The 21489-nt window shown below is 52.3% G+C and overlaps 1 protein-coding gene across 2 annotated transcripts in view; it reads right to left on the reverse strand.

Annotated features, from left to right (window-relative positions):
• Positions 1 to 514: 514 nt before the first annotated feature.
• Positions 515 to 21489, reverse strand: part of BCL9L (BCL9 like) — a 47534-nt gene continuing 26559 nt past the window's right edge. Inside the window, exons 2-8 of one of the 2 annotated variants that reach the window (XM_074559552.1) lie at positions 13875 to 14238; positions 12075 to 12197; positions 10722 to 10932; positions 9842 to 9926; positions 7024 to 9415; positions 6338 to 6589; positions 515 to 5072 (exon numbers count right to left, since the gene is read on the reverse strand). In XM_074559552.1, the coding sequence (XP_074415653.1) occupies positions 3913 to 5072; positions 6338 to 6589; positions 7024 to 9415; positions 9842 to 9926; positions 10722 to 10932; positions 12075 to 12197; positions 13875 to 14175 (4524 nt within the window). In that variant the 5' untranslated portion in view covers positions 14176 to 14238 and the 3' untranslated portion in view covers positions 515 to 3912. Of the gene's footprint in view, positions 5073 to 6328; positions 6590 to 7023; positions 9416 to 9841; positions 9927 to 10721; positions 10933 to 12074; positions 12198 to 13874; positions 14239 to 21489 lie in introns of both variants that reach the window. The other variant, XM_074559551.1, reaches the window with a different exon arrangement.

A 21489-nucleotide genomic window follows, 5' to 3' on the forward strand; every position in this document is an offset into this window, starting at 1 on the left:
CTGCCCACCCAGGCTACCAGGAAGGAGGATTGAGCCAAGGGGAGCTCCAAGGTGGCTTCTGCAGAAAGCAGGGAGATGATGCGTGGGAAGGCGATGTCACCACCATCCACAGCACAGCCGCTGCACCTCCAGTCCCGGACTGTGCTCTGCAAACAAGGCTCCAACAGACAAACCAGAGGAAACCCTGGTCTCTGATGAAGGCAACCCCAAAGATGGGAACACGAAGACCCTCACAACAGCACACTGCTCTGGGTTTCCTGCAGGGCAACCAAGTCTCCCAGGAGACAGAGCTGGGGTTCCAGCAGAGCATCCTGCTACGCACACACAGTGATCACAGGGCCGTGGCAGGCAGTGAAGCATGCATGAGTAAGGGAACGCATGAATGAACACGTGCCTGGGAGTGCTGCAGAGAAGGGGCTCCCCTGATGCCCACACAAACCTTCCAGCACCTTGCACACTCTCTCTCTCTGCTGCAGTCCAGTGGAAAATCATGTGGAAAAATACAGGCACAGGGTCAGGTCTTGAAATTTGTCTTTTTAATAAAAAGGCACCTATAAAACAGGTCAATACATTACAGGCAGCACAGATACCCAAAAACAAGCCTAAAAATTGTTTCAAATAAAAACCAATAAGATGTCTTCACATATTGTATTTATATATTTATATTTATATATATATTTATATAATGGTACAAAATGACTGGGGAAGTTTCTCCATGGGATGACAGAGAACAGGTCAGTCAACTTTACCTCAATGTGAAAGCTAATTCCAGATGTGTGATTATCCAACATACTGAAAGATGCAGTTTCCTAGCATTTGCTTTTTTGGAGCTGGAAAAACATGGCAAAGTCATGGCTAAAAGATGGGCAAACCTTCTACTGTGATTAGGTGGAGTCAGTACACAGAACTCAAGGTGAGGAGCCGAGCAATAAACTACAAGACACAAGACTAGACACAGGTCACAGCAGTGGGCAACCAGCTGATGGCAAACCTTGCCCGAGTCTAACAAGGACTGGCTGTCACTGAGCCTCCAGAGGAACTCCTGCCACACTGCTGTTTACAGACATGGCTGGGAGCAGCGCCCAGGGCACAGGGATGTTAGGCAGCATTTCTTCTCCCCATTGTTCAGCCATCACAGTGGTAGGGGTAGGGCTGGCTCCAGGGCAGTGAGATTTTGCAGAAGAGCACCAACTGCTGCTCCAGAGTCCTCAGCTCTGACCTAGCATCAGGATTCCTTCTATATCCAGGGCAGCTGAGTCAAAAGGCTTATTGGTCACTGAAGGACAGGTCTTCCTCCTGTTGCCAGGCAGAAATAGCATCACACTGCCATGTCCCTGTGAGCGCTCAGCACTAGTCTTCTGAGCACTGCACAGCATGTGCCACAAGCCTGCAGGCTCCAGCTGATACAGGGACAATGTGCTGCTGACACAGTGAGGACTGCAAGGCCCAGGCAACTTCTGTGTCAGGCTGGACAAAAGGGACAACAGGGAAAGTACAAACACATGGAGAGCTCAACCAGGCTAAAACAACAGCTATCTACAGGCAGACAAAAAAACTTCCATATAGAAAATGGTATGGCTTCAAATTAGCCAAGACTTGCTGGTAGGTGATGAGCAAAGTTTGGGATTATAATTGGTATTTGGATGTTTCTGAGAAGCTACCAGCAGCCAACAGCCTGAAGAGCAGCCAAGAGAAGCTACAGCCTTTCGGGCAAGTCAAGCTTAGAAAGAGCTACATCTGTTTGAGCCATGTCCTCCCGCCTGAAACACACACTGAAAGGACCAAGAATCCAAAGCCTGAGCTGAAGATTATTCTTCTGCTCTGTCTCAGCAGGAGCAGAGAACTTCTCATGATTGTTCCTGTTTAACCACTTCAATCCATGTTACTTGCTCACATTGTATACAACAAACCTCTACAAAGCAGGAGACTAGAGCAGGATCCTTCCTCAGATCCAAACCCATGCTTCTCACCCACCACTACAAAATGCCCCAAAGCTTCAGTGTATTCTTAACTGGACTTTATGATTCCATCTTCTCACAGACTGGATCAAGACAACTGCTGGGCTGACATTTCTGCACCCACCAGCCTTTCCAAACAGCTTGCAAGCTGATAAAAAGCGTTGCTGTTCACTCACTACTTGGCAATCTCCCTTTCCAAAGCCCTCTCCTCCTGGCAACAGCAAGTTGGGGAAGATGAGCTCTGTTATAAGAGAGGTAGTGTGTTAAGCCTGGCTCTGCAGAGATAATCCTCCAATTGTGTGCCCCAGGTTCACCACTGGATACTGGAATTGCAAGTCCTCACAGAGGTCCAGAGATACTATGATGTGTGCAGAAACGTGCATCATGACACATTCCCCTCTGTGAAAAAATGTGGTAAAGACCATCAGAGCTGCATGCAGGAAGACCTTATGGAGTACAGGATGGAGAGGGTGGAGTGCATCCAGAAAAGCCAGAGTTGTCCAAATGGCATGCTTTTGCCAGCCTAGGAATGAGAGATTGCAACTCAACTTGGCCTCTTCCGTCCGAAGCACAGGACAGCCATGCTGCTGAGACTGAATGCTGAGGTAGAGTATTGCACTCAAGGACAGGTCCTCTTCAAGAGCTGGACCTCTCCTGTGCCACAGGGCAGGGCTGCTGCCAGTAGCTCAGGTTATCATGGAGTGAAGACTGCCTGCAAAACTCTACAGATGAAGGACTGACAAGCACAAGGAAAACCTGGAAAAGCATTCAATGGCAGGGAAGCAGGACACAGTGGTGAAGGGTAATAAACTGGTGTAGGAAGGCTGCAGAAGATCAGGGTTCCCGGCCAGCCTCTCCTGGAAGCACTGGAATGCATCACCTTGCTCACCTCAAAGCCCATCTGTCCCTACCCACCACAACATCTTGCCTACAGGGAACATAGCATGAAGGGAAGAGAAGGGACTAGAGGTGACAGAGCTGATCAAGACCTTCACGTCCAGCACGTTACCATCTGTGAAGCCCAGATTCTTCATGCTTCTCCAGCTGAAGGGCCAGCATCCTTCTCATTCCAAACATAGCAGCTTCTCCAGAGAGCAGCAACAGCTGCATCCCCTAAAACTGTGGCCTCTGCCCTGCCAGATGATCACCGCTCCAGCAGCATTTCACTGGGGCTATAGCTTGGCGGCCTCCTCCGGCCCAATGGTCAGTGGTTGTGTTGGTGTACTCAGTATAGTATCCATGGGACCTGAGATCTGCATGATACTGCACCACCCCTTCTCCACACACATGCAAAACCATTCAGATTTGTGAATAACACAGGTCTGACAAGTCACTCTACAAGGGGATCTCTCAACACCCTGTGCACCCTGGGGATCCTCCTGCCTCCTCCACGGAGAGATTTCAATCCTTGTACACTGTTGCCTTTAGCATGTTTTTTTCTTTCTGTTTTTTAAAACATGTTTTGAGGCTTCTATTAAAACACAGAAATACAGGACAATTAAAAACCAGCACAAATTTTGCCTTTCCCAGTGACCTATTTACAGCTAGTTCCAAAAACCCTCTTGCACATTTTGGTTGCTTAAAAAGGAAGGACAAAAAAAAGAGAGAGGAAAAAAGGGCAAGAAAAACACTAGACGGAGGAAAACCATAAGTGAAAACTTTACAAACTGCCACAAGGTCTGGATGTCCCTGGTTGCCACTCAGGGTTCAAAGTAACAGCCCCACTCCCAGCCTCTTCACCCTCCCCTTCCCCAAAAAAGAAAGGAAAAAGAAACTCAATTCACATCAAGTTTACTGCACATCTGGTTTGCTGTGTAGAGGCAAATCCGATATGAAAAGCATCCCACGTGGTGTCCTCCACTGGCATTGGCCCCCAACCCGCCCCCAGAGAAAGGTTTAAAAATGTTTGTAGGCGCAGCCTCATCTCCGCCTCAGCCCTGAGGGCCAGTCAGGGTTAAAAAGGCAAGTTCGCCATGTTCCCAGGCCCAGGGATATAACTCATCTGGCTGTCCAGGGAGACACTCCTCTGCCTCATCTGGTGTGTGACCATGAGGTTCTGCTGAGGCGGGGGGCCCATGAGAGAGCCCTGAGGTGACATCATATGTCCTGTCTGGGCATACATCTCCCCTGACACAGACATGCTTCTCTGCTTGGCCTGCATCAGCATGAAATTCTGCTGGGCCATCAGGCTCTGCTGCGGAGACATCATGCCCTGGTGCATGCTATTGCCCATCATGCCTTGCTGGGGCGGTATGCCTGTCCTGCCCAGCATGGGCACTTGTCCAGGATGGCACAAGGGCATGCTGAGTCCCCTCTGCACACCCTGCTGCCCGGGGAGGCTGGGAGCATTCATACCTGGACGCACGGGGGGCTGCTCAGCCATCATGTTCTGCAGGTTCATGAGGTGGAGGTTGGAAGGCTGAGATTTGGGCGCCTGGCTGTCGCTCTTGGGGAAATACTGCAAGGTGCTGCTTGGCTTCTCTGATGGGATGATCCTGGACAGGTCAAACTCCGGGATCCCCGTGGGCGTGGGGCGGATGACCTCGCTGAGCTCGGGGTCGTTCAGCACCGACGCCACCCCAGGAAGCACGGGCGGGTAGGGGTCACCAATCCGAGGAGGGATGTTCTTGCCCATCATGTGCTGCTGAGGGGGCATCTGGCCAGGCTGCTGGGAGGGAAGATCCTCAGGTGGCAAGGGCATCCCTGGCGGGTAATGCTGCTGCATCCCAGGGCCACCTCCTGCACTGGGGGCCATGGGCATGCCTCCGGCAGGAGATGGCATGGCATTGTGGGGCTGCTGCATGCGGGGGAACACGAGCTGGTTGGAAGGAATCATCTGTGAACTGTTGGGCACAGGGCCACACTGCTGGTTCAATGAGTCCTGGGGACCTGGGGGCAGCATCATGGGGTTCTGGGGGGGCACGCCCGCCCCTGGCCCACTTGGATGCATAGGAATGTTGGAGCCCAGAGGGTTTGGGGAGGACATCATAGAGGTGGGGGGTGGTTCGTGGGAAAGGGGCTGCTGACCAGGTAGGTTCATTCCCATGGGGCTCTGAGCGGATCCAGGCCCCACAGAGTTCAAGTGCAGTTGATTTGGCTGATTCCCCGTCACGCCTAAGGACAGGAAAAAGAGAGAAGAGTTAACCCCTCCTACAGACCTTTCAGGGCTGTAAAATCCACATCCTGAGAGCCTGCCAAGCAGTCCTGCGCAGAATGCCCTGAGCATGGAGCATGATGCTCAGAAAGCAGCCCCAAGATGGGCTTACAAAGCACCAACATGAGGAAGAACCATCTCCAACTCCAGCTCCTCAAGCCCACAAGCACCAGAGGGCTCTTCCAGCTTCATCTAGTCCCATGCCAGATTTGTAATTTCTTACATTCCCCTGATTTTAGAGTCCTGACTGGCTCTGTGTGTGCCTTACATCATGGTCTCATCAGGGCTCTCAGCTACCTGAAAGGCAGCAAGGAGTGACCCTTCACCCCTGCCTGCCACAGGGTTTGCCACCCAGCAAGCTCCAGTGACCACACAACCTCGGGTGATAAGGAGGAAAAAAGCAGAAGAGTCAGTGGCCCGGCACAGGTGCTGTCTGGGCGGGAAAGTCTGTGCCCATCAGAAAAGCAGAGCAGCCATCAGTGCTTGCGGAGGCAGCCAATGCATTTGCATGCCTTGCGGTCAACCTAAGTGACTGCTCAGCAGTGAAAGAGTCAAAAAGCTGATTTTTCATTTCCAAAACCAACAAAAATATTTATCAGACGGCATTAGACCCCTAAATCAAGTGGTAGAGCATGTTGGAATTCCCCTTTGAGCTGGTCACCACGTGATCAAAAACACTCATTTGCCTAAATGTCCTCACCAGTGCCACCAGTTAGTGGAGCATATCTGGCCTACTGAAATCACAACTGTGCTACAACACAGCCTTGCCTGTGCAGGCACTTGGGCTCCACTCAAAACACCAGATTCCCAAGCCCCATTCAGAGCATCCCCGTCCCACTGCACAGGAACACAAGGGCTCTAAGCAGGAGACCTCTGCCTGCAAGTTCTGAACCTGACAAAACTCCGGGAGCCATGAAAACTCGGGCCAAATACATCCCCATGGGTAAAGGTAAAAAACTTCCAGGTCTAGTGGAAGGAGGACTCCTCAAGCCAGACCAGCTCACGTCCTTCCATCCAAGCTAAAAGCTGATGGACAGGCTGGGCAGAGGGCAGGGAATTGCACAGACTGTTACAAACCAGGGGAAATTTATGCTATGTGACATGGCAGTCATGGGGAGATCAGAGTTCCTAATACTTTCTCCACCTGCTGCCTCAGGTTCACTGGCAGCCACAAGACAGTCTGACCCCTTGCAAGCCCACCTCCAGAAGTAGATACCTGACATACTTCCAGGTGGAAGCATAGGCCTGTCTGGCAGCAGCTCATCATCAGAGGTGGCGATGGTTTTGATGGCATTGTGGTAAAGTGGTGTGGAGCTGGGCATGGCATACTTGGACATCTGGGACATCATCAGTGAGAGGGGGTTCTGGGAAGGGGATGGATCTGGAGAGGAAGTAAAAGGCATGTTTGGATTCATGGTGCTGGAGGTGTTGCTGGCTGGTGCAGAAGAGCTGCTCCGAGGCCCAGAAGGGAGAGAACCTACAAGAATGAGAGAGATGAACTTAGTATGGTACACATGCGCTGGCTTGCTCCCACCAAAGAGCAACCCTGGCCTCTGGTCACTATGACCAGAGGAGGCTGCAAAGCACAGAGCTGGCACAGTGCCGCACTCTCTGGACTCTGAGAAGGCTCATGCAGAGACCCTGCTCCAGAGCAGTGACAGACTTCCACTGAAACCTGCCCCTGACTGCCCAGCACAGACACAGCATTTGCTGCATGTGTCACAGATCTACCTGAAAAGGCCCTGTTTGGACTCCTGGGAAAACATACTTGCTCTGCGAGATGCAAAGCCAGGCACAGGAACACATGTCTTCCTGTTCCAGAGAGAGCTTGTGGGCTGGAGAGAAACCCTGTCCACACACTCATCAAAACTAAGCACAGACATGCACTCGCATACAAGACACCCAGCATACCCTGCTCCAGAGCTCCGATGGAAGCAGATGAGTTCATGTTGAGAGTCTGCTTGCTCTGGTTGACTCCTGGGCTGGGCATGGTGGCTTTGGGAGATGGCACCCAACCAGGGGAAGAAACAGCCATAGAAGGGGACTTCAGGCGGCTTGGTGAGCCAGTTGGAGACCGGACGTTGAGGGAAGAACTCATCACCTGGGGGGACTTGAGAGGTCCAGACTGGTTTGAAGGTGGCATGCTGATCATCTGCGAGGGTGTCTGTGGGGACTTGAGACTGGCAGATGGGGAGGTGACCAGTGGCGAATGCACCTGGCTAAGGGTGGGAGACTTGAGGTGACCCATGCTGGGGGAATTCATCTGGTTGATGTTGATGGTGAGGTCAGAGGGCCGGCGGCCCAGCCCCCGGGAAGGTGCTGGGTGCATGTTGGCCAGGTTTCCCCCTGGTGTGGGAGTGGGGTTGGAGGCTGGAGGCAGAGGAATGTGGCTGAGTCTGGTGGTGCCACTGATGCTCCCAACAGGCATGGTGCCCTGCTCAGGGCTAAACATGTCTGAGCCACTGCCCATCTCCTGGGGCAGGTTGGGATAAGACCCTTGCCCTGTCGAGAAGCCTTGCTGTCCTTGGTTGGGGAACTGTGAGGGAATCATCATTTTCTGGGGTCCCGTTAGTATTGCACTGCCATTGCCATTCTGAGCCCTAACCCTGGCCAGCTCCTCAGGGTTCATGCCCTGGTGGGTCATCATTTCAGGGCCCCTCATCTTCTGGGACATCATCATCTGCTGCTGTGGGGTCATCTGGACATTGAGGTTCATGTTCATGTTCATATTGACATTCATGTTCATGTTGAGGTTGCCAGGGCCCATGGGTGTGTCCATGTCCCGAAGGCCTGACTGACTCATAGGAGGGCTCAGCATCCCCCGAGTGCCTGCAAAATCCATTCCCATTGGGGCACTGCTCAGGGTCTCACCCGTTATCTGCCCAGCAAACATGGATGGATCCATCTGCCTGTGAGCCTGCATCATCCTCTCCATTTCCATGCCCTGGCTCATGGAGTTGTTGGATATCCCCACAGGCCTCTGCATTGCCACTGGGCGTTTCTCCATGAGCTGATGCCGCAGAATCTCCTCTCTGGCACGGGGATTCATAAACCTTTCTGGGTCTCCTTGCCCTGGTGGGTAGGGCAAGGTGCCTTGTGGAAAGTTCCCAGGGCCTCCCATAGGAGACATATCATCACTCCATCCCATGCTGGGCCTGACTGGCCTCTGCATGGCATTCATGGGCCCAAGAGCATCCAAGGGCATGTTCTGCATCCCTCCAAAGCCAGAGACTCTCTGCATTTGATTCCCAGGGAACCGTGGGCCAGGGAAGGGTGGCCCTCCCCGCAGCTGCAGAGGGTCCTGCACATCTATGGGTCCCCGCAGCTGGCTGCCCATCCCTGGTGGCCACTGCTCTCCAGGCTTGCTGTGGTAGGGTGGTGGAGGCCCACGCATCATCATGCTCCCCATCGACTGAGGGATCATGATCTCCTGCATGGACCGGCCATGGATGCTGATCTGCTCCTCTTTCCGTCGCTTTTCCTCATAGTACTCTTCCTGCAACTTCCTCCAGGCCACTTGCTCTGGTGTCAGGCTGTCCTGGTTCAGCCGCTGCATCATCATGTTCATCTGCTGGCCCATGTCAGCGCCAGGGTGGTGAGGCACCTCATGTTCCAGGCTGGGCCCACCAAGGCTCTGGGTCTGGGAGATCATGGACTGCAGAGGCTCTTCATACTTCTTGATGCTGGCAGGGGGCGCAGGGGGCTGGGCAGGGGCAGCCTGTGGCTGAGGGGCAGTGCCCCCCTCACCTGCATTTTGGCTGGATTTGAGGAAGGGCTCGGCCTCCCCGCTGCGCAGCAGCAGACGCTCAATGTCTCGCAGGGTCTGCAGAGAACGCTCTCGGTGCTCCAGCTGCTCCTTTGAGAGCCCTTCGGAGTTCATGGTGTTCCTGGGGCCCAGGCCTGCTTGCCCATTCCCCGGCATCCCTGGGCCCTCTCCAAGGAGGCTGGAGCTGGGTGTGGCGGAGGAGTCCACTTGCCCAGGCTGCATGGTGCTGGCAGATGCAGTGGGCGTATTTGGATGGTTACTTCCAGGCTGGTTGTTGCTGCTATTGTTCCCCAAAGAGTTGGGAGTCAGATCTCTCCGGCCATCTTCACTTGTCCCTTCCTGAGGCAGGCTGCTGGGTGCAGGCAAAGGTGTTTGACTGATGGCCTGAGGTGGTGGGGCTGGAGGCTGTGGTGGGGGAGGCTGTGGCTGCGGTTGACTTGCTTGAGGAGCCAGTGGCTGGGACTGTGGAGTATTGGCAGCAGGAGGGTTAATTGGAAGTGGCTCAGCAATGCCCAGCACTTTAGGAGCAGGTGGTGCCTGGCAGAGAAAAGGGGAAGAAACTTGAGAGCAGGGAAAGATCCTAGGAAGGTATTGTTCCCTGCACCCTACAGGAGACCTCTCTGTCCCAAAATGAAGCCTCATGGCAGTTCACCTTCATTTCTTGCAGGAAAAAAATGTAGGTACTACTACATGATCTAGGAACACACAAGCAGGTACACTGCACACGTGGCTGTGGGGGAACATGCCACGCCCCATCCCAAACTTGTCACAGCTGACAACAGCAAGGACTTGTGCCAAAGAGATTTTGCAGCAAAGCAGCTTCCCACCCCACTGAAAGGGCATTCTGGCAACCCCTTCTTTCACAGCTGAGCCAGGGGGTGGGGGAGAATGACCACATCAGACTGGAAGGGTAATAGTCGTCAGCATGTGACAACAGGAGCGATTGCTTCACAGGTGGTATACCTGGTCTAGCTTTGCCCGCGGGACATTCTGTTGATGGTAGGCCAGAATGGAGTCAGCTCGGCCCTGCAGGACAGCTTCTGCAGCTCTGGGGAGAGAGCACAAATCACTTGAGAACAGGCACTGCGCCCCACCCTACCCATCCAAGGCCCCAGCTGCCACCTCCGTTCTTCAGTTCTACAGGAAGAAAGAAATCCCTAGAAGTAACCAAGAACGGGGAATGTTCTCAGAGTCCTCAGATATGTCCTGCACAGCCTCCAGTGAGGATCTCCAACAGACGATCGCTTGCTGTTCAATTTCCCTCTTCCCATGTCCGGTGACAGGCTTTGCTTTGTGCCTGCTGCCCTAAGGTGGTTGTCACCAAGATGCATTGGGATCTCCCACACTGAACCTGTGATACAGCAGAGCTCTAAAACTAGGCTAGTTTTAGCCTAGGCTAAACAGACTAAACTGACTTCTAAGACTCTATGGCTAAGACAATGCAGGACAGAAGAGAGGAATTGGATGGAGAATACCATGTGTTACATTACACTCCCTGTCACACCCACCCCTTAGAAACTTTCAAATCAGACCAGCAGCCCACACTGCTTTGGGAGAATCATTTTGTTGGATGCGACAAAATGGGCTCTGAGTGAAACAGAGTGCAGAGCCAGGCCTCACTGGTAGGAAGTGGGCATTTAAGTTCCAGTTTGTCCACCTGCAACAACTACCAGCATACCTCACAAACCCCAGAGGTTTCCCACTCTGTGCAAGCAGAGAGACACAGATTTTTCCAGCTCTCTTGTGCTCAAGGGCTGCATGCGGCAGGCAGGTGTGACAAGGCCGGCCAGGTGTGGCAAGGCCAGCCAATACCAGTGGAGGAGGTGTGGGGTTTATTGCTTACGTGTTAGCAAGCTGCGTTGTAAAGACGTAAACAAACTGTGAAGGTTGCTTCCCTGTTCCGCCGCCTCCGCCTCCTGCAGCCTCTGCCCGCAAGCCAGGGGCAGCACCATGGGGCACGCCGGAAGCGCTGCTCTCGCTCAGGTTAGGCAGCGGGTTGGACCCTGGGCCAAGCTGTGGGGCCGTGGACATCGCAGGATCTGCTACATTACAGCCTGCGGGAGCAGAGAAGAGGAGCTGCCGGGCGCTGCTGCGGGCCCGCCAGCAGGCGGCAGCACCGGCCCGCCCGGCCGGGGCCGCTGGCAATCGTCAGCCGTTATTAAGTAGGATCCATAATTAATATTACTATGCGCTGCAATTACCAGAGGCATGCCTTGCCTTCCTCTACCTTAACCCAGCTGGCTCCTTGCTCCCCTCCAGCTGCCTCTCCCCATCGCAGCAGCCTCTGCAGCCCGACCCTGCCACTGCAGCATTCACACAGGAGACATCGCCGGGAACTCTGTGCGGGGACACGGGCGGTGCCTCGCTGCCAGCCCCTGCCCTTGGGCAGCCCCACCGTGACGCATTCCCGCCAGGCAGATCTGAGGGCAGGCTGACCTTTCAGCACTATCCCTTCCCGCGCAGGCTGCTCAGGCTGTGGACAGTGCCGAGAAGTGCAAGTGGATGTTCCAGAGACAATGGCAACAATGCACTGGCAGGCACAGAGGCCACTCTCTTCTTGCTTTTCTACACGTTCATGTTCTCTAACAGAGAACATAGGCATCTCCTCAGGTCCCACAGGACCTTGCCCCATCTCTCAGATATTCTCCCTGTTACAGTTTGAAAGCAAAATGAATTGTAGATACAAAATGTCAAAGAATGCTGGTGCTTTTGGAAAACAGAGGAGACCTACAGCTCATTGTCCCAAAAAGAGCACATCTCAGGCCAGCTCAGCTCTGCCTGAACCACTGTCAAGACCCCAAGAGCCTCTTTACACTGAGCTGTCTTTACAACACAGCTGCAGAGAGAAAGGTGAGTGGCTTGGCAGAGATGCAGCTGCTGCAACAAGAGCAATGCACATTGCACTCTGGCTGCCACTATGACCAGGGTAGTGTGGCCAGAGCAATGTACAGCAGGGACATTCAACTTCAACACTTTTCCCTCCAGCATGTCTGTAGCATCTCCACCAAACAGGTCCAAGGCCTCACTGCATGGCAAACATTCTCACAGCACAATGATCACTAACTGCAATGGGCCCCACAACACTCGGCTAAGTGAGCACACACAGGCAAAGCTAGTGTCATCAGCCCTCCTGATGAGCTGTACGAAGGACCTGGCTTTATTCAAGCTTCAGAGTGGTAAGGAGGCAGTGACTCACTGTGCGCACTGCTGATGGGTTTGTCGTCCTCCTCGCTGTCCGGCCCAGAGCACCATTCATCGCCGCTGTATGGCTGCTTCCTTTCCAGCACACACCGTCGCTTACTGCGGGGAGCCACCTCACCTGCAAAGGGACAGGGCCAGCAGAGGTGCTTAAGGGGCTGAAAGGTTGGGGTCCTGCCCAGCTGGGTGCTGCATGCTGGCAGCACCAACCCAACCAGGATGCACTGAGCAGTAAGCCTTATGCTAACATCTGCCCAACACTGGTTAAGAACCTGAAGCATCTGCTCAGTCTGGGCTCCTTGTTTTAGCAGCCAGATCTAGTGAGGCTTCCCTGTGAGAGTCAAAGGTTCAGAATGAGATGTATTTCTTACCACCTGAAAGGAATCTATGCACATAGGATGTGTCTACCTGAAGTTCCAAACTAGAGAGCTTTGGACATTAACCGTAAATTTAAAGGGTCTGTGATTCAGCAATTAAAGGAGGGGAGGGCACATTCACATCCTTTGTAGGAACAAGAGACAGACTCTGCCCTTTGTCGACACTAATCAGGCAAGGGCCTTCATGCTCTCTTATAAACTTGTATGCTCCCTCCACGTGTCCACCCTCTCAGATGGGACTGATGCAGCTCAGAGAGGAAGTGGCTTGCCTAAAGGCACTTAGGGACTTGGGGAGAGCAATCAGACACAGGATGAATAACTTCCAGTCCTGTGCTTTAACTAATGAAACATTGTCTGGCCTTACTTTTTTTACATTGTCTTTTTTACATCATGACCATATTCACATGATCTGTCAGTGTATTAGGAACACGGGAGATTTGGGCATTTCTGATCAGGCCATTTAAATAATTTCCCCGTTGAAGTGTGGTTACAAGACAGCTCTGGGATAAAACTGCAAATGCTTATGATCAGTAGTGTATGGTTACCCCTGTAACACTACGAGGAGAAAGCCCTCCCAGTGCCAGGAAATTCATTCAGGTATATTCTACCTGTTGTTCCATGGCACAGCTCTGGCCTAAGCCAGTCAGGCAACATGACTTTGACTGTGAAAACAAATCCGTAGGGGCACAAGCCAGAACTGCAGCTCTGCATCTGCAGACTGGGTGTGAGTCTTGGTTGGAACCAAGGGCACAACCAGAATTTCTCCCCCTACAACCATCTGTGAGATGCTCAAGTATCCCACACAGCCACTGAGCACAGAGCTTGATGGAATGCAAGAGGTTAGAGGGAAGGCTGCTGAGGACAGGGTAGGCAAAGGGTTTAGAAGCACTGACTCAGCCCTTTTCCAGAAGCCACATGCTGTAACACAAGAGTTATCCATTGCTGATGAAACCACAGAACTGTTCAGACTGTGACGCTTGCAGCAGTTCCTTGCTAACCATGACTGAGTCGTTGGGCAGCTGCAACACCACTAAGCAGCTCACTACCAACAACAAGAAGATAGAAAACAACTCAGTCTCAAGTTAAAAGTTTGCACATTGCACATGCAGGGGCATTTGGTGTTGTTTCAGTGAACTGTGCTGTTGCTTAGATGGCCTCAGTAGCCTGTGAAAACCAGTGCCAGATTCTGGGTGTAACAAATGGTTTAGGGAATGAAATGCAAAGCAGATGAGAATTCAGCCACTCTAGCCCAAAAGCTGCAGATGTGACAAGCAGTGATGCAAAGTCACACAGGCAGCCAGGACAAGCCTGAACAGAAGACACAGCACAGAAACCAAAGATGTTCCCATCCCAAGTCCTGCCAGGATGTTTGTAGCAACTGAGAGGAGGACATGCTGAGGCAAGGTCTAGGAGGGCATTACCTTTTGATTCTGTGTCCTGTGACGGGGTGCTGGCTTCTCGCTGTTCTCCAGAGTCCACCGAGATGCTTCGTTCCCGCTTTACCTTGCCCTTCAAGGAGCTGAAGTTTGGGACAGTGTTCTGGCTGTTTTTCAGTCCAGAGTTGCCAGGGGAAATCTGAGTGGCCTTGCTGCCATGGCTGCCTGCCCCCACACCCTTTGAGCCCAAGTTACAGGTGGGTGCTTGGCTCACATTGTGGTGCTGGGCCAGGGCACTGCTGCTGCCTGCCTTGCCATGGCTGGGCAGTTTGTTGTCAGGGTGCATTGGCTTGGCTAAAGCTTCCCAAAGTGCCAGTGGAGGGAGCTCACAGGCCCTTCAATCAGAAATCTGCAAGAGAAAAGAGCAGAAAGTCAACACGGTGCCCCTCACACGGGTGCAGCTACTGGGGGCACAGCACAGGACCAGTGCGCTGGGGCTGTTACTTGGTCACAGGGCCAGACAAAGTCCATGGCAAGGCACAACCCAGAGCTGCTCATGCTGGGAATTAGCCCTGGACCCTTTGAGCAAAACATCCTGCTCTGCAGTTACTCACTCACATCATGACAAGCTGTAAACTCTCACCCAGGCATGGCACACTTGCCAGTACTTCAAGAAACAGTCACAGACATAAGAGCCCTCATTTCCAAGGCCAAGATGAGAAATGGGTGCTCCATACCATCCTGGCCCTTTGGAGAGTAGAAGGATGCACAGAGCTATTTTGCAGGTGTTCCCAAAGACACCTTTGTGACCCTAGAGAGAAAATGAGTGCCCTACTGTTTTCAGCAATCCCCTTTGATGATAAATAAGTTTCCTCTGTGCTGCAAAACTCACAGAAGACAGCTAGACAGCTGAGCAGACAGTCTTGACACAAGCTTATAAAGGGAAAACTGGGACAGAGCAGGGGACAAAGGTTGAGGCAACCGAGAAGGAGACAGAGAAGGGTTCTAAGGCAAGGACAGAGCCGGGAAGTGCAGACATTCATCAGACAAGCTCTGCTTCTCCCAGGGGCCAGAGGGACAGTTCCAGCTCCTGCTTTAAGGCTCTGGGTGAGGGGGTGTCCACTTTAGCAGGAGCTTCCAGCCCAGCAGAATGATGCAATGGGCCACATACCTGGATGATGCTTTCCTGCTCAAAACCCAGCTTAGCTACCTGAATAGTCCTGCAGCCTGAGGCTGAGTTTGGCAGAGACGAGGAGGTTAGGGCAGAACACAAAGGTTTCTGGGCTGAGGGACATGCATGCAGCTAAGCAATGCTGCAGCAGCCCTCCTTGCAGGATTCTAGTTGCCTTGGCAGAGTCTCATGCTCACACCTGGAATATTCCCCTTGGAACTCTGCACAGGCACTAGAGATGACTGGGATGCAGCTCTGTATCACACTGTGTGTTCTGGAAGGCCACCACAAACCCTTGGTCCAACACACAACCCTAATCCTGTCACAGTAGTTTTTACTTCTTGAGGAAGCAGGAGGGAAGGAGAGTAAACCACATGTTCATGGAAGCCGAGGTATGCCTCTGTTTGCTCACATCTGCTATATGCTTTGCATGACACCCCAACAATGCACCCGAGAAGCTTCCCTGTGCACAGGCTGAGAAACTTCCCAGCACACAAGGAAGGGGGTTGCTGTGGTCTGCTCTTCCCATTTGGACCATGCAGGCCAGATGCTGTGCACAGATTTCTTCTGCCACCCAGGCACAGGAAGCACCAGCTCCAGACCAAACCCTAGGTGTCTAGATAGTATACCGCAAGAGCTCAGCAGCACTATACATGCTGCTCCTGGCTTGCTAAAGGTGAGCCTGGAGACGCCACTAGCAAAAGCCAAGTGCTTGCTGTGCCAGGGCAAATCACTGCACCTTTGCAAAGAAAGCAGAGTGAAGCACATTTGGCAGACCCATAATCCGCAAAAGATTGCGATCGCCACAAGGCACAGGCTGCAGCCCATCAGGCACTCTGAGGGAGTCCTGTGCTTGCAGAAAGGGTCTCCTCAGCACCTGCCTCCCTGCAAGCTGAGCCAGGGGCTGATGGCATGCTATGCAAACATGTGGCATGGCTCAATCAAGCATTCTTCCTTAGTTATGCATAGCTTGGCCTATCACTGCTTCCCAGCTAGGAGTTGTTAGTTGCTCCCTTCTCCTCCGCCCCACACACCTCGGTGAGGGCTCTGCTCTAGCCCGGAGGAAGAGCTACGGCGCTGATTAATTTTCACAGCACATAAGGGAGTTGCTAGCCCTTTAAGTGTCAGCCAGTCTTGCTTGCTCGCTCTTGTTCTCCAGAGACCTATTAATAGCAGCTGGAAAGATCACATCACTCTCTGGATATTTATACCCCTCATTCCACACCAGGAGAGATTTATGCCAGAGCTGCTGTCCCAGTGCCTGCCCAATTGCTCTGTCAAACCTCTTGCGGGGGGAGGGGAGCTGAGCGGGGAAGGAGACACAGAGAGGGCAAGCAGGGAGGAGGAGAAGGTCCATATGGCACAAGTTGCAGCATTAAGCACACATGCTGCCTGCAGTCGCTGGCTGGCCAGCCACAGGAGCCTTCAGCCTCACTGGAAGAGGCTGCTGCCAGACAGCATTCCAGAAAGCAAGCCCTGCAGCAGCTCCTGCTGGCTGGCCCAGAGGCCCTCCCCCACCTCTGCTTTGCTGCACTCACAATCCCTGCAACACTCTGCACCACAGTCCTGAGGGTCACACAGCCACTGATGATGGCATTGTGTGGCTGCACCCGCTGAGGACGTGCTTCCATTTCAACAGAAGCTTGGGAGATCCAGGTCTGCCTGTGGCACATCTGCACAGGCATGATATTGTGTTTGTAACAGATTCCAAAATGCTTCATTGAAAATGTGAATGCTCAGCAGCACTGCAGCACACCCCTAGCAAAGCCCAGCACGGTGAATACTTCAGGGAGGGAGGAAGAAGTTTGGGGCCCTGAAAAGCCGACACCTGCAGAGTCCAGAGATACACCTCCTGTCCCCCTGGTTCTTAGGTGAGACTGCATGGCACACACACCTCGATCCCGAAGGACCTGGCAGTTGCATGATAAAACGTTCAGGCACTGCCTGCAGTGTGGATGAGCCTCATCAGCTGTGAGGTTGCTCCAGAACGTAACATTTGCAGGGCACTTACCTTCTTTCTTTATTTTGGATTAGGCTGCTGCTCCAGGCAAGTCATTCAAAACCTTGCCTGAAGCAGGATGGAAAGCTCGGCTGACAGAGGGACCTGGCTAAACTTTGGAAAACCTTCCTCTTCTAGTGACCACTCAGAGGGATAACACTTGCCTCACAATTCCTAATGGGACAAATGCCAGAAGCAGCTGCCTGAAGATTGTGCTCTGCTTTCAGGAGTAGCAACAGCTGGATTCTGTTGCAGATGGATAGCAGGATCAGCCTCAGCCTCTTATCTGTCTGGCCACAGCATGACAACAGGCATCTCGACTGCTGTAAGCTCCTTCCCCACACCGAGACTCAAACTAGATTTGAGCAGGCATGCCATACATCTGAGCCACAGGAGATAATTAACTAGAAAGTAGATACAGTGACACCAGGAGACAAACAATTCAAAACATCTTGAGAAGAACATGACAAAAAGAAGACTGCACAGAAATCTGTCTTTCTCAGCAATTTAGCAACACATCCAATCCAGCCTAGTAGTTTTAAAGACAATAGCAAACTTAATTCCCAGTCCTGGTTTCTGCCCCTGGCTACCAACAATCCGAAGCAAGATGCCTGGGTTTTGGGTGCCTTGATTCCACCATCATTACACAGGGGGACAACCCAGCCAACCTCATGCAGGGAGGGAGGCTTTCAAGGCACAGCAAGTATCTGTTGAACAAAGGGCTACATCCAAATGCAGACAGTGTTGGCACCTGAAAAGTCACAGCGTTAATCAAGGTCTGGGACCTTAGCAGACAAGAAATCTTGAAACAAAACAACATAAACTGCTTTCAGGAAGTCTTCTCCAGTACATTCTGAACAGCAGCAGAGGGAGAGGAGTAAGCTCTGGCAGGAGAGACTGGGCTGACATATTTGCAGTCTGGGAATTGCTAGTTGACAGTTGAAGAAACCTGAACCACCGCCCCCCCTCCCCGCATTCCCGGAAGACTTTTTCTGGTGAATCATGCTCCTGCTCTCTCCACAGGACGATAACGTGGATTCCCAACACAGCTGCAAAGATGAGGAGCCCACCCCTGCCACCAGCCTTGCAGCTTCCATATCTGGGAGTTGGCTGGCATTGCTGCTGTGCTATCCCTCTTGGGAGAAGGCACAAGAGAGGAAGCCAGGACAGCAGAGCCACGATGATTCAAAAAGGAAGGTGCTTCACCACAACTCCCTCCCATCAGAGGCTGGGAAAAGCTCTTGTGAAACTCAGAAGACTACCCAGCTGAGCACACACAGTGGATACCAGAATCCACTGAGCTGTGCTGTGTGTTCCACAGCTCACAAAACACAACATTCAAAACAGGTTATGACACGGTGATGCAACACACAAAGTCATCGAACCCTTCTCTGCCAGCCTGTCCAGGAAGTAACAAAACCAGATTACTATTGCAAACACCCTCTAAGTATATAACCTATGCTGATAACCACCCAATCACCCACTACATGATGCAATCTTGACCAATCCAATCCAAATCCCATGGACACCACCACAAACTCATGCTGAACACCTTGGCTTTGGAAATGAGAGGTCCGAAGCAAGCTGAAGGGCTTCTTGAAGAAAGACATTATGCAGAGAACAGCAGGAGAGACTCCAGAAACCCACTGCTCCTTTGTGACATACTGTGCACTCCAAATCTGGATGAGATCCCCAGCACATGACCCAACATCTAGATCCTAGATTACCAGTCCTCCCGGGTTAACAGCAGAAGGGGTTGAACACCTCAAAAAAATACCATACTACATCAGTAAAGTCAGTGTATTTCATGAAGGGAAAGACTACGACAAACTTTCCAGAAGTGAGATTTCTGATGTATGAGACCCTTGAATCATTTATGATTTGAGAGAAGACCAGAATCACAAACTTGAGCTTTCCCATGCAAAAATCACTGTTTCAAAACAATAATTTTCACACAACCATTCAACAGGTTTCATTCTGTTTCAGTGAGAAACAAACCCCCCAAAACCAGCAGTGAAACAGCATTGCTGTCAGCCAGCCAGCTCCAGCCAAGAGTCAGGTGGGTTCGAACACCCAGATAAGCCTGAAAGCGACCCGAGCCCAACAAGCTGCAAGACAGTCCAAGAAAATCTGCCCTACAGCAACCAGTGACTGCAGGAGCATCCCCCTGGCCCCAGCCGGGGAACACCTGCTCAAGAGTGCTCATCACCAGCAACAGCAGCTTCAACTCAGCCTGCTGCTGCTAAAGGCATTCTCATTTAATCTTTGCTTTAGCCAGAGAGACTCAGACACTTGAAGACAGGGAGTTCTACCAGGCAACTCTGCTGACAAGGGTCATCTGTTTTGAATGTGTCACAAAATTATCTCACCCTTATATTATCAGACTGATAAAGTGGAGAAGCCCTTTTTCACTCATATTTATTTCTTGGATCCTTCTCATGTCCTTTTAAATGGCAGAAAAGGTGGTGCCCTTGACAGGTGTATGGGAGGGTTCTACAAGAGCTGCAGAGAGAACTTAGTGCTCTTTGGAATCCTAGCAGTTCTTCAAGTCATTTTGGCAGGCCCTGCTGATCTCCTGTCACTTGGAGCTGTCTTGAGAAAGATGAATTTCTGTGAGGCTACTTGGCCACAAGTCTCAAAGGTCTTTAGTAGAACAAAACCTCACATTCATGTTCCCCTCCACCTGGAGACACATATCCCATGTAACGTGGGTGGAAGCTGAAGCTCAGAGACAGCAAGGTGAATCAGGAGTGCCATTTGCTTTCTGACCAGCACCCTACAACTTCTCTCCTGTAACAGCTTTAGCCCAACCAGGGTTAGAAGACCTCTTCTAGCTCTTACTTGTCCCCCTAGTTCAACAGTTTCTCCCACTCCTCTCCTCCTTACTGCAGCACCAGCCAGAGCCTGATTTCCTATCCTGTGCTAAGGGAGTTTCCAGGTCTAACTCTAAATTTGCAGATCCTTCTAGCTTCCCAGTTCAACTAGTGTATTCCCTACAGAAACCCTGCACGTGCCAGACAGTCACACGTGGCTCCCTTGGGATAATAACAAGGAATCGCCTGATACCATGGCTAGTGTGTCTTGCCAGGGATGGGTCAGCAGGAGACCTGCAGGGAGCTGCAGGTGCCCCACACGGAGGGCAGAACAGCCACCTGTATGCTGCAGCTTGGCAGACTGCAGTCCAGTAACAGAATCCAGTAGGTCAGGAAGCAAACCCAGAAATCTCTTTCAAAGGTACTGCTGCTGCCCAGGGAGCTTCAATTTCCTCTGAGGCAGGATCTCATCCTGCAGTATATGAAATCTGGCCAGGAACATGGGCTACTGTGTGACAGCTGGACACCGCAACGCAGCCTTTGGCTGTGCTGGGATGCACAAAGACAAGCTCATCTGTACACGAATGGAGCGGTTTCCCTTCTGGCAGATAACACCACAGGCTGCTATGCAAGGCCACAACACAGACCTCCCTGGACATTTACTACATGGGATCAAGAGACATCCTCATGCCACTTCCACTGTGTTTGTGCACTGGGGTTACTGGGACTGGGCAAGTAATGCTAAAAAGCCTAGCTAGTGAGCTGTGCCCCACACCGCCTCTGCTCTCTTGAGCAGCAGGGCTCACAGCTGAGACCTTAAACCTACACCTTTTCCACAAGAATTACAAGGGAGACAAGTCTTGCCTAATGTCACACATGTCAGGTAAATAGCTGATGTAGCTGAGCCTATGAGGACAGCCTTTCACCTGCATCTAGGATTTAGTAACTGCTTTAGGATCCTTTGGCAATAACAAAAGAAGTCTGCAATGCCAGTAGTGCTCAGGACTGGAACCCAGCAATGCCTGAACTTCCTGAGGAGCTTCCAAGCCTTAACGCAACACTTTCTGCTCCTTTTTTTTTTTTTATAAGAAAGTCTCTTTGCAGGGCTCTGTGACAGACTAGCCATGGTCAGCAGGCAGGGCCATCACCCTGGCAGCCTTCTCTGCCCACCTGTCTCCAAGCCAGAGCCACGAGGGTTCCTGAGCACTGCAGGGTCTGTTGCCTACGACCGGTCCAGCTTCATGCCGGCTGTCCAAAGCTCCACATGTTCTGAGTGCCCCAGCTCTGGGTCCGAGGCGGAGCCTATGGGACGAAGCCACTAGGTGTCACCGTCAGCCAGGGCATGCAGAGCCTGGCCAGGGCTGAGCCCGGGCCAGCCAGCGGCGCTCCTGCCCGGGCTGGGGCACGGGGTGTGCACCGCAGCCCAGGCTGCCTTGGCTCCTCAGCCAGGGCCTCCGCACTGTGCTGGGGAGCAGAGCCATGCACCACATCCCTACGCTCTTTCAGATTAAAGCTGCGTGGAGATGCCTGTTGTACACTGCAAGACAGGGCTGGACATCCACCTTGCAGAAAATCTCCCTGAAACACTAGCTCTCCCTTTGAGAAAGCTCAGATCACTCTCCAGCCTGAAGAACGGCACAGTCCTTGCAGGCAGGGTCTCAGCAGGAAACCCTTGTG

This window comes from Zonotrichia albicollis, chromosome 27 (genome assembly GCF_047830755.1).
Source record: "Zonotrichia albicollis isolate bZonAlb1 chromosome 27, bZonAlb1.hap1, whole genome shotgun sequence".
Taxonomy (NCBI): domain Eukaryota; kingdom Metazoa; phylum Chordata; class Aves; order Passeriformes; family Passerellidae; genus Zonotrichia; species Zonotrichia albicollis.